We start from the raw sequence: 12246 nt of genomic DNA on the forward strand, positions 1-12246 counted from the left end.
GGTCTAAGAACTGAGTCATGCCATGCCTTGCAGTGTTAGGATTGCCTCTCCTCCCCGAGCCTTGCCTTGCTTTGTCTTCCCCATTTTCGTCACTTTCCTGCTTTTTCACCCTGTTTCTACTCAATGTTCTAACATTAAATGCATCTCTAAAGATCTGGACAAGGAATGTAAACAACAGGGTTTTGCAAGGGGCTGGTATTTATCCATTTCCTTCCTTTTCTCTTTTATCCCCAGGCATCCTATTTAATAAAATCACCTCTGAAAAAGCAAGGCAAGATTCTCTTCTCTCTATGGCAACGCCGGGTCCTGCAGGCTCAGGGATTCTGTTCCTCCCTCCCTCTGCAATCCTCCCTGCAGCAAACAGCCCTGTTAGATTTCCAGCTCTCCTGCAGCCACCTGTGTGTGGTGTTTGGAGTCTTTCTCTGGCCTTCAGGTGCGTGTGGTGGCAGAGAGGCCACCAGCACCCTCTGAGAGCTGTTGCTTGGATTGCTCTGCAGAGGGAAAATGTCCCAAAGGAAAGGCTTGGAGAACCACACCGTTGGATCTGGATTCGTTCTTCTGGCATTTTGTGACCACTCCAGCCTGCAGGGCCTGTGCTTCACTGTGCTCCTGGTCATCTACCTGGTGGTGCTGGCAGGGAACAGCCTGATTGCCCTCATCACAGTGCTGGACTGCAGCCTGCACAGCCCCATGTACTTCTTCCTGAGGAACTTGTCCTTCCTGGAGATCTGCTACACCTCAGTCACTCTGCCAAAAATGCTGGTGAGTGTCCTGAGGGCAGATGGCAGGATCTCCTTCCTTGGCTGTGCTGCCCAGCTGTATTTCCTGGTCCTGTTGGGCAGTACCGAGTGCCTTCTCCTGGCTGCCATGGCCTACGACCGCTACGTGGCCATCTGCCACCCCCTGCACTACCCCCTGGCCATGAGCAGGGGGCTCTGCACCAGGCTGGTGCTGGGCTCCTGGGGGGCTGTCACACCAGTACAGTTAGGACAGACCTACCAGCTGTTCACTTTGCCCTTCTGTGCCTCCCATGACCTTCGTCACTTCTTCTGTGACGTCCCTCCACTGCTGGACCTGGCCTGTGCAGACACATTCTGGAACCAAGTGGTGCTGCACACCATCATCCTGGGGTTTGCAATTCTTCCCTTCTGCCTAATAGTTCTCTCTTACATCCAAATTATCAGGGCAATTCTGAAAATCCCCTCAGTTCTGGGCAGGCACAAAGCCTTTTCCACCTGCTCCTCACACCTCATGGTGCTGACACTCTTCTATGGCTCAGCCACAGTCATCTACTTAAAGGGACACTCCAGGGATTCCGGAGATCCTGACAAATACTTTGCCTTGTTTTACACAATTGTGACTCCCATGTTTAACCCTCTCATCTACAGCCTGAGGAATAAGGAAGTGAGAATTGCCCTGAAGAAACTCCTGTGGACAAAGTGATCCCACAGTGGATCCCAAACACTACAATTCTGTCAAGTTGTTTCTGACCAATGTCATGTGAGGTAGAAATAGTGCAATTGTGGCCAGTCATCAATGAGCCCCAGAGGGTGAGACAACCCATGAGGAGGTGACTCCTCTTGGATTTGAGCAATCACTTCCTAGACCTCATGGACTATGGGCAGTGTCCCTGCATGGAATCAGCTTCAAATGCTAAAAGATATGAAGGGCAACTTCCCCTGCTGTGATGTCTTGCACTGAGTTCTGTAAAGCTGGACTAATTTATCATAAAGAATAAAAAAATAATAATTTAAAAACCCATCAAGGGAACAATTCAGCACTGGAATAGCATCCCAGACACCTCTGGAGTTTCCATTATTCAAGGTTGAGCAATGTCAGCCAGTACCTGAGCACTGCACAGTCGCTCACTCCCTTCTCATCAGTGGGATGGGGGGAGAGTCAGAAGGGTAAAAGTAACAAAACTTCTGGGTTGAGTTAAAGTCATGCACACATGCAGAGCAAAACTAGGAATTCATTCCCTGCTTCCCATGGCTGGGCAGGTGTTCAGCCATCTCCAGGAGGGCAGGGCCCCATCCTGTGAAAGGGTGACTTGGAAAGACAAACACCATCACCCCAAACTTCCTCCCACTTGACATACCGAGTGTGATGTCATATGGTCTAGGGCACCCCTGGGCTGGGAATGTGGAAATTGGGAATTGGGAATTTGGGAATGTGGAGAAGTCGCATGGAGGTTTCCCTCCCGCTCCTCACCATCCCAGACTTCCCAAAGCCGGAATCAGGATGAAATTTCATCCCTCATCTCTGCCATCATCATCCTCATCCTCATCGGATTCGGTGTCTGGAAGCTCCGAACCGGGAACACATAGGATGGGGGTCAGGAAGGGAGATGGATTCACCCAGCAGCATCCCAGGGATCTCCCACTACATTTGCTGATCCCTCTTTATTTCCACAGGGAAGAGAGAGAGGAATGGATGCAACATGGTTCCAGTGGCACATCTGGCTCTGGATCCTCTCCATGTGGATCCTGGAATGGATCCAGGGGTCTCCAGGATGCCAAAGAGCCATGAGGTCCCACACTGTCCCAGGGGCTCCCTGGTGACCTCCCAGGAGTCTCTGGGGGTGACAAAGAGCTGTGTGGTCAGAGGCTGTCACAGCAGTTCCATGGTGACATCCCAGGGGACTTTGGGCTGCTCCAGCACCAACCTGTCTCAGGCACTCACAGGGCCTCCAAGGGACATTCCAAGGGTCTCCAGGCTGCCAAAGGACAGGGAGGTCACAGACAGTCACAGGGGCTCCGTGGGGACATTCCAAGGGTCTCCAGGCTGCCAAAGGACAGGGAGGTCACAGTCACAGGATTCCTGTCACAGGCACAGTGGGAGCTGCAGGCATAGTCTCTTAGAAAAGGTCCCGTTCAGTCACATGATGCAGAAAGGACCCCCAACACCATCAGAGACCCCTAGTGCCTCCCAGCACCCCCTGGGTTTCTAAAGTCCTTCTCACAGAGGAGCCTGGAAGTGGCTGGATCCAATCCCAGCCCCAGACTTTGTCAATGGTTTCTGTGTAAAGGATTATACAGGTGAGACTGAACCTTTGTACAACTTTGTCCTGCAGGATCAAGGATGGAAAACCAGATATAGAAATGTATATGATTTACTATGGTAATGATCAGACAAAAAGATCTGACTCAGATTTATTCACTAGACAGCACAGAAGCTGTAGGAACTATCATCATACACTGCACTAGGAAGCAATATTGAAACAATTGGATTGAAGCAAAGCCAATCATTAAGCAGAGAGTGAAGTCACTCACCAAGACCAATGACCCTGGACAAAGCTCTTTGGCTCAGCCTCGAGGAGTGACCCTGAGGGGCATTCTCGCTCCAGGCAGGAACCTCCACACACCCCCCAAGAAGGGATATGTCAGAAGACCCAATCTCTAAAATTTAGGCCTGGGCTTTTATAGTAGAAAGTGCTGGCCTGTCAGTTAGGTGTGTCCAGGCTGTGCCAGCTCAGCAGCTTTGGAGTTCTCAGGGGTGTAACTTGTTTGTTCCTTTATCCAGGGATTTCCCAGCTCTGCCACATCTTCCCCTTCCTCTCAGGATGTTTCACTTTGGGAGTGTTGGTTAACTCAGGCCGCTTTCAGCTTTGTTCAACCCCAAAAGCAGGGTGACCCCCTTCTTTATTTCCCACTGGGGGCTTTGCAAACAGGGCCTTGTAGTAGTTATTTTCCCCCATTCCAGGCAGACCATCCTGCTACAGGACCCCCAAGATGCCCCTGCCCAGTTACCCACCTCTCCTTTCCCCACTATACCACTCCTTTCCCATTGTCCCAACAATCCCAAATTCCCCACACAGCTCAGGTTGGGGGTGTCCCCCCCTGCTTGGTTTTGGGGTCTAAGCCCATTTCTGATCAGTTTGGGGGTCCAAAGCCTTCCTTTTCCCCCCTCTCCCCTCCTTTTCCTGTAAGACTTCAAACCCCTCCTCCCTCAGAGTGTGGTTTACAGCTGTCCCACTCCCACTAAATTTGGGTGTCCCAACCCCCCTTTTCAATTGTCCCCCCAATCCCCAGCCTTCCTCCCCCATTCCTGGTTTTGGGGGTTCCCACTCCCTTTGCAGCCTCACACCCCCTTTTTACCCCTTTTCCCCCTCAGTTTCCACTGCCCCACCCCCCCTTTTCCCCACCCCCTTTACCAAGAGCTCCTCACCCTCAACCACAGGGGCTCTCAGCACCACCAGTGCCACCAGTATGGCCCCAGCTCCTCCCAGTCCCAGCATCAGGCTTTAAAATGAATATATATTGGTGATAAATAAAGTGTTATCCTTAAATCACACTTGGCCAGCATTTATCAAAGTTGTCTTAAGGTATTTTTGTGGGAAGAACTTGTGAAAAGTACCAGAACTTCAAGTTTTGATAAATAAACTCTGATCTGCCTCAGTGAACAAAGCCTGGAAGAGAGAGATGGGTGGTTGAGGTTGGACATCTGGAATGCAGAACATACAGACCACAGGGACATGATAAAAGAAGAGGCTACGAAAGACACAGTATTTATTTTGAAAAGTCCCTACCCAAGAAAAAAGATACTGAAAACACTAAAAAATAATATAGAAAGCAAGAAATCGATAACCAACAGAGGAGAGACTACTAATTAATGAAAGGGAATTATGCAATTTAGAACCAATGAACATTTGATTTATTTGTTTGCTGAAAAATGTATAAATAGGTGAAAAAGTCTTCTCTCGGTGTCTCTGTGGAAGCTGCAATTTTGTCAGTCAAAGCCAGAATAAAGGAACGTCTGACTCTTCAACACTGAAAAGATGGTGTTGAGGGTTTATTGCCCTAATGGTTTCCAAGGATTTCAGTAACATTATAAAGGCAGAGTATGGGAGAGGTGGTGCTGGACATGGGGTCAGTTGTCAGCAAGATAAATGTTTATTTAGTATTTCTATCTGCACAGGAACACGTGTGGTGGAACCAGACCCCAGTGCCTCCACTTTTCAGGGGATGGAATGCTGATGGTTCATGGCTCCAACATTATCCAGTTGCAAAAGCAGTGGGTGCTTTGCTGCCCATGGGCAAAAGAACCACCCAGGAGCAGAGGGAGGCACACCCAGCCCTGGAGGGGACAGGCTGGGCTTCGAGCCAGGGAAGGGAAGGGTTATTTTTATGCTTTTATGTCACTACAGACAGGAAACAAAACTGCTCCAAACCTACTTTACATGCAAACAAAACTGTTCTAAACCCTACATATACATATATATTGATAAAGTAAATCTAATCTACTCCAAAGGTTGGGTTAACAAGAACCTGGGTCAGCCTCACCTTCAGGGGGGTCTGGACAGGTGCTGTACAAGGGGGAAGCTTCTGACAGCCGCTCACAGAACCCATCCCTGGAGCCCCCCCACTACAAAATCTGGCCGCACAAACGCAGTGCACTGCCCAGCATGGATCACCTGGAACGTGGGTCACCAGGTCTCTGCTAAACAGGCCTCGTCAAGAATGTTGGTCATCAACTCTTTACCCAACTTGTGTCGCAAAGTCTGTGACCAACATGGGTCACTGTGGATCATCCAAGGTGGGTTGTCCAATGGATGATGGAGTTGGAGCAGCGGATGAAGATGTTCATGCAGCTGGGGCACTTGTAGGTCTTCCTTTACCGGTGGGTCCGTTGGTGTTGAGTCAAGTTACTTCTAAAGTTGAAGCTCTTCCCACACTCCCCACACTCATATGGCCTCTCCCCGGTGTGGATACGCCGGTGGATGGTGAGGGTGAAGTTTCGGTTGAAGCTCTTCCCGCAGTCGGTGCAGCGGAAGGGCCTCTCCTCTGTGTGTGTGCGCTGATGTGTGAGGAGATGCGAGCTGGTCTGAAACAGCATCCCACACTCGGAACACTCGTAGGGACGTTCCCCGGTGAGGATCATCTGATGGCGGATCAGGCTGTAGCTCTGGCTGAAGCTCTTCCCACATTCCAAGCACTTGTAGCGCTTCTCCTTTCTGTGAAGCTGCTGCTGCATCACCGGGTCGGAGCTCTGGCTCAAGCTCTGACTGCCTTCCCAGGAGATGGAGGGTTTCTCCTCTTTGGAGCACCCTGTCCTGAGTTTGGAGCTCCTCCTCCTATGGGATCTCCATGGATTTTCCTCCCCACTCACTTCCTGTGCTGTGGAGCCACTCAAATCGACCTCTGCCAGCAGGTTTTGCCGGGGGGATTTGTCCTCCGTGCTCTCCGTGCTCAGCTCGGGGCCTGGGGCAGGAAGGAACAAGGACACTCAGGGCATTTGCCTCTGGCCCACAGGGAAGGCCAAGGACATCCCCCCAAACCCGGCCCTGGCAGGACGGCGTCGGCAGCGGGGTTGTCCTGCAGCCGGGGCCATGCTGGGCTGGAAGATGCAGCACAAGAGAGGGGCAAAGGGGCACTGACTTCCTCCTCACCTGCCTGGGGGGCCCGGGGCATCTTCCTCTTCCTTGCAGCCTCCTCCTCCATCCTGACAAGCTTTGGGAAGGAGAAATCCTGGTTTGGGGAAAAACAAGGTGTGAGTGCCTTGGGTTGGGGGTTCCTCCTCCCAAAGACCATCTCTAGAACTTAACAAGCTTCTTGTGTCCATAAAAATCTCCAAAAGTCCAAGATTCAGCCAAGAAAATACTGAAACGAACTCCTCCTCTCTGGCCTCTCCATTTTGGGGTTCTGGGGGTACCCCCTGTCCTGGCTGCTTGGGGTCTCCTGTCTGTTCAGTGTCCTCCCTCTCCAGGCTGTCGGGGCTCCAGAAACCCCTGCCTGGCCATTCTCAGGTTTCCTGTCCCCACACCTCTTAATTCTGACTCCAGGAACACCCTGACCCCCCTTTCCCACCCATCCCACACTCCCTTTTCCTTTAACCTGCCATCCCCTGGACCCACCAACTACCTCTCCCCACCCCAGTCCTGCCTGTCCTTCACCTTGGCACCCTCCTGATCGCCCACTCCCAGGCACTGGGATCCCCCTGCACCCCCTTATCCTGCACCAATATTCCCCTGCATACCCTTGCCTGGCCATTCCACCTCTTCCAGCCCCCACACCTCCTGTTTTGTTTTGGTTTTTTTCACTCTGGGTCCCCTGGAACCCCCACTCCTGAATTTCCCAGACCACAGACTCCCCCTTTTTGGAACACTGGGGGGTCCACTTGAATCAGTTTCTCTGGATACTCTGGATCTCTCTACCCCATGATTCCCCTTTCCCTGACCCCTTGACCCCCCTTTCCTGGGCACAGAGTCCCCCTGGATCCTCCATTTCCCTTCTCCAAGCTGCTATATCCCCCCTTTCTTGGACCTGTGGCCCCCTGAAAACCCCCTTCCCCAGCTCTGTGTCCCCCCTACACAACAAAAGATTCAGCCCCAAAAAAGCCTCCCAGAAGTTCCTGCTCTCTGATCTCTCCACTTTGGGCTTTCGGGGGTCCCCCCTAATGGGCTTGCTGGGGGTCCTACAGGTATTGGGGGTCCCCCCTCTCCAGGCTCCCTGTTTTACTGTCCCAGGGGGGTCTCTGAGCACCCCGAGCAGAGACTCAGGGCAGAAGCCGCCCCTGGGACCCTCGGCATTCCTTGGAGGGGTTTGGAGGGCCCTGGAGTTGTTTTGGGAGGTCTGGGAGGGAGCTTTGGGGGGATCCTGGGATAGTTGGGGTAGGTCTGGAAGCGGTTTGGGGGACCTGGTGTGGTTTGGAGGGACTGGGAGAAAGAGTAAGGGTGGTTCTGAAGAGGTTTAGGGATGGTCTGGGTGGGGGTCTGGGAGGAGGTTGAGAGAATTTGGGCAGGTCTGGGTGCCCTAGAAGGGGGTTTGGTGAGTCCTGCGATTGTTTCGGGTGTCTGGGAGCTGAATTTAGGTGAGTATGGGGGCATTTTAGGGGTCCTGGGCAGTTTAGACGGTCTGGGAGAGGTTTGGGGGGTCTGGGAGGGGTTTAGGAGATCTCTGGGATGTTTGGGGCGGCCCGGGGTGTTTCAGGGGCTCCGGAGAGTTCAGGACCGGATTTGGGGCATCCTGGGGCTCCAGGGCAGTTTGGGGGGTCCCAGGCGGTGGGTTAGGGGGGTCTCAGGGGTATTTTCGGGGGGGATTTGGGGCGTTCTGAGGCGCATCCCGGGGTGGGGGGAGGGGCTTACCCGGCTCCTTCACCGTCACGGCCAACACGGCCCCGGGGGGGGTCCCGGGGGGTCTGTGGGGGGTGGGTGGGTCGTGAGGGACCCCCAAAACCCGCCCCGAGTCCCCGAATGCCCCCGAAATACTCCCAAATTTTCAGAAATTAGCCGAAACTCGCCGCCATTGCTCAACTTTCCAGCAGTGCCGTCCAGTCCCGCCCTCCGTCTGCGCCGCCTCTGATTGGGCGCTGCTTCTGCCCGTCACCGCCTGCAGCCAGTCAGCGCTCAGGAATGCAGGGGGCGGTGATGGGATATGGAGTCCCGCGCCATTTTGAGCCTGTCCCGTACTACATTTCCCGTCATGCACCGCGGCCCGTTCTGGCCAATCACAGACGGGACTACAACTCCCGCCCCCCCGCGCCCAATCGGGTCGGTCCCACCCCCATTGCAGCCCCCCAAGTGCCCCCCGGACCCCAAACTGCCCCAGAAGGGCCCCAGGACCCCCAAGTGCTCCCCCAATACCCACCAGGACTCCCTAATCACCTCCCTGGACCCCCACGTGACCCCCAAGTTCTTCCAGAACTTACAAGTGACCCCTAAAATCCTCTTTGGACCCCCAGATTCCGTTGCCGGACACTCGAGTGACCCCCCAGATGTCCTCTCGTAAACCCAAGTGCCCCATAAATGCCCCCACAGACCCCCGTGGGATTCCCATTGTGTCCCAAGTGCCCCCCAGACGGCAATTCCACCCCAATCCCTCCAAAGCCCCCCAGCCCCCCCTTTCCCATGGGGCTTTTTCCCAGGATTTGGCTCTCCAAGGGGGCACTTGAGGGGCCAGGGGGGATCTGGGGCTACTTTGGGGGCTGGTGACCTGGGGAAGGGATCTGGGGTGGGGTTAAGAGATTTGAGGTGCGATTATAGGAATTTTGGTTGGAATTAAGTGTTTTTAGTGCAGAATTAAATTGGTTTAAGGTGACATTAGGAGAGATTGGGTGGAATGAAAGGAACTTGAGACGTAATTCAATATTCCTTGTGTGAAATTAAGGGGATTATAGTGGAATCTTAATGATTTTGGATGGAATACCAGGGATTCTAAGAGGGATTAAGGAATTTTGGGGTGCAACTAAGAAATTTGGGGTAGAATTAGGAATACTTTGGGAAGAAATAAGAAAATTTTAGATAGAAAAAATGAGATTTTAATTGGAAATATGAAGATTTGGGGAATTTTAGGTGGAATTAATAGAATTTTCAGTAAAATAAATGCAATTATGAAGATTTTAAATGAAATTAAATGAATTGTGAGAAATATTATTAGGGATTTTCAGTAAAACTAAGGGGATTAGGTTTAAAATTCGTGATTTGGGTAGATATGAGAAGAATTTTATGTAGAATTAAGAAAATTTTGAATCAAATTCAGGGGATTTGAGGAAAAATCAGCAGGATTTTGATGGGTTTATAGGGATTAGAGGTGGAATTAAGGCAACTTTGAGGAGAATCAGTGTAAAATAAGGTGAAAATCAGGGAATGTTTTGGTGGAATTAAAAGAAATTTGGGATAGAATTAAGGGAACTTTGAGTGGAATCTTTAGGGGTTTGGAGTAAAACTGGGGTGATTTGGGATGAAATTCTGGGCATTTCAGGAGACGTTCAGGGACTCTTGAGTGGAATTCAGGGATTTCAGGAGGAATTAGAAGGCTTGATGGCACCTTAAGAGATGATGGGATGGAGCAGGTGACATTTTTAGGGGTGTAAAGTCAATAAATCCCCTCTTCCCAATGAATTCCCAATGCTGGTCTGCGTCCTGATGGATGTTCCTCCCTCTGCACTCACCCAAGTGCCCACAGGGAACCAGGAGGGTGTGGAGACCCACGAGCCAGGTGTGCTCCCAGTGTGGGTCACTGGGAATGTGGCTCACCAGGTTGTTTCCAATGTTCCAGGTTCACGAAGATTCCCAGAACAAAATACAAGACACTAAAACACAGCTGAGGTAGCAAAACAAATTTATTGGTGAGCAAAGCCAATGGATCCTGTTCCCTGGCACACACACAGCACATCCCCAGCCCTGCAATCTCCCCAGGCCAATGGATCCTGTTCCTTGGCACACACACAGCACATCCCCAGCCCTGCAATCTCCCCAAGCCAATGGATCCTGTTCCTTGGCACACACACAGCACATCCCCAGCCCTACAATCTCCCCAGGCCAATGGATCCTGTTCCTTGGCACACACACAGCACATCCCCAGCCCTGCAATCTCCCCAGGCCAATGGATCCTGTTCCTTGGCACACACACAGCATATCCCCAGCCCTGCAATCTCCCCAGGCCAATGGATCCTGTTCCTTGGCACACACACAGCACATCCCCAGCCCTGCAATCTCCCCAGGCCAATGGATCCTGTTCCTTGGCACACACACAGCACATCCCCAGCCCTGCAATCTCCCCAGGCCAATGGATCCTGTTCCTTGGCACACAAACAGCACATCCCCAGCCCTGCAATCTCCCCAGCCCGCAGGGCAGGAGCAGCAGGTGCAGCGGCACTGGTGCCAGGGCAGGCAGGCAGTGCCCCTTCAGGCCGTGCCCTGCACCAAACCAGGCCCAGTGGGGCCTCCTCACCCCCAGCCCAGCCCACCCCTCCTGTCCCCTCTCTCTGCAGGGCAGCTTTGCCAGCTGCAGCACCAGCCCCTGCGTGCCCATCAGACCAGCCCAGGCTGCAGCAGCTCAAGGGCTGACTCCGGGACAACAACGGCTCTGCCCTTTATTGTCCCTGGGGCACAGGCCAAGCTCTCAGCACTTCCAGCTCACACTGATGGCTCTTTCTCCAGGCCTGAGTTCTCCACAGGCAAACTCTGCAGTGTTTTCTCACACCACATGGACGAGCACAACCACAGACCAAACATGACAGGCCCAGACATGACTCTGGTCCCTGACACAAAACCTCCTCAGAATACAAACCTTCCTCTGCTTCTGGGGATTGGGAGGATAAGGCTTAGCCACAGTCTGTTCTGTTTCCATGCATTAGAGTTTGTCACATGATTATGGAGCACAAACACAGGCTGGGTGGAGAATGGATTGAGAGCAGCCCTGAGGAGAAGGACTTGGGGGTGGTGATTGATGAGAAGCTCAGGCAGCCCTGCTTGGCTATGCAGGGAAGCCACTGGCAAGAGCCCAGTGGTCCCTGAGCATCCCAGCACGGGCGGTGGTTCCTCTGGGCTAGCGAGGGGCTGGGAGAGGGGTCTGGGGCAGTGTCAGAGCCCAGAGGGACCCCCCAGCAGAGATCAGATGGTGTAAATCCAGTGTGCTGGTGGGACCTGCTGGCAGCTGCCTGTCTCTCACTGAGAACTTGCTGGGCTCTCCCTCATCCAATCTCCTTTCAGAATGGGATTTAGGGAACAGATCTGAAGCCTCCCTGCAGGGTTCCCTTTACTCCTGCAGCCCCTGACGCTGCAGGTGTGACAATGATGGGCTGAGCAGCATTTTCGGGCTCCCATGGAACCACAGGAACATCCATCTAAAACAGGCAGTGCACAAAGGCATTTCTGGAACAGATCTGATTTTTGTTAATAAAACTTTATGCTGTATAAATTTAGTTTTTCATTTTTTACTCATGGCTACTGGTTGCCACCTGAATTTTATCAGTAAAATTGCAATTGCCTCTTTTGATCACAGCCACCCACAGTGCATTTGTGACAGTGAACTCAGTGTTTCTGTCTCAGGTGTAGTGATCAGCAGACATTGGAATGCCCACAAGCCCCTGAGCACTAAGTCAAGGAGAGTTAGGGCCATACAGGCCTCATTCCCAGAACTCAAACACAGCCCTGTTGCTGTTGCTCTTGAAATAGAATAAAATTCCAGAGGCCACCCCAGAAATTGCCTCTGTAGTGTCAAATAAAATTAAAATATCCACCCTCCCCTCTTAGATGGACCTCTGGCCAACAGTTCCTGCCCACTCCTGTGCTGGTTGCTCCTGAATGACCTTGCTGGCAGGTCCTAAACTGGTCTTTTCAAGGGTTCCTTGTTTACAAACTAAACCCTGAGATCTTTTTCTTCACCAGAGCTGTGTGAGAAAGGGCAGTGCTGGTGCCAGTCAGGGCAGGGCTGAACACTGGGGTGACTTGGCAGCTTCCACTGCACCGTCTGTGCCACCTGGATTCCTTTGGGAAATATTTCTGCCTCCAAATGGAACACAACA

The 12246-nt window shown here is 52.3% G+C and overlaps 2 protein-coding genes and 1 pseudogene across 2 annotated transcripts in view; 2 read left to right on the top strand and 1 right to left on the bottom strand.

The window, feature by feature from the left end:
- LOC139673813 (zinc finger protein 850-like) overlaps window positions 1–12246 on the top strand; it is a 408695-nt gene that overhangs the window by 68519 nt on the left and 327930 nt on the right. The gene's annotated exons all lie outside the window — the stretch shown is intronic.
- LOC139674145 (olfactory receptor 10AG1-like) lies at window positions 505–1443 on the top strand. The gene has a single exon (XM_071560295.1). The coding sequence runs from the start codon at window positions 505–507 to the stop codon at window positions 1441–1443; it is 939 nt and encodes a 312-aa protein (XP_071416396.1).
- LOC139673822 (zinc finger protein 135-like) overlaps window positions 4484–12246 on the bottom strand; it is a 302962-nt pseudogene continuing 295199 nt past the window's right edge.

The sequence above is a fragment of the Pithys albifrons genome, chromosome 7 (assembly GCF_047495875.1).
Source record: "Pithys albifrons albifrons isolate INPA30051 chromosome 7, PitAlb_v1, whole genome shotgun sequence".
In the NCBI taxonomy this organism is placed as follows: domain Eukaryota; kingdom Metazoa; phylum Chordata; class Aves; order Passeriformes; family Thamnophilidae; genus Pithys; species Pithys albifrons.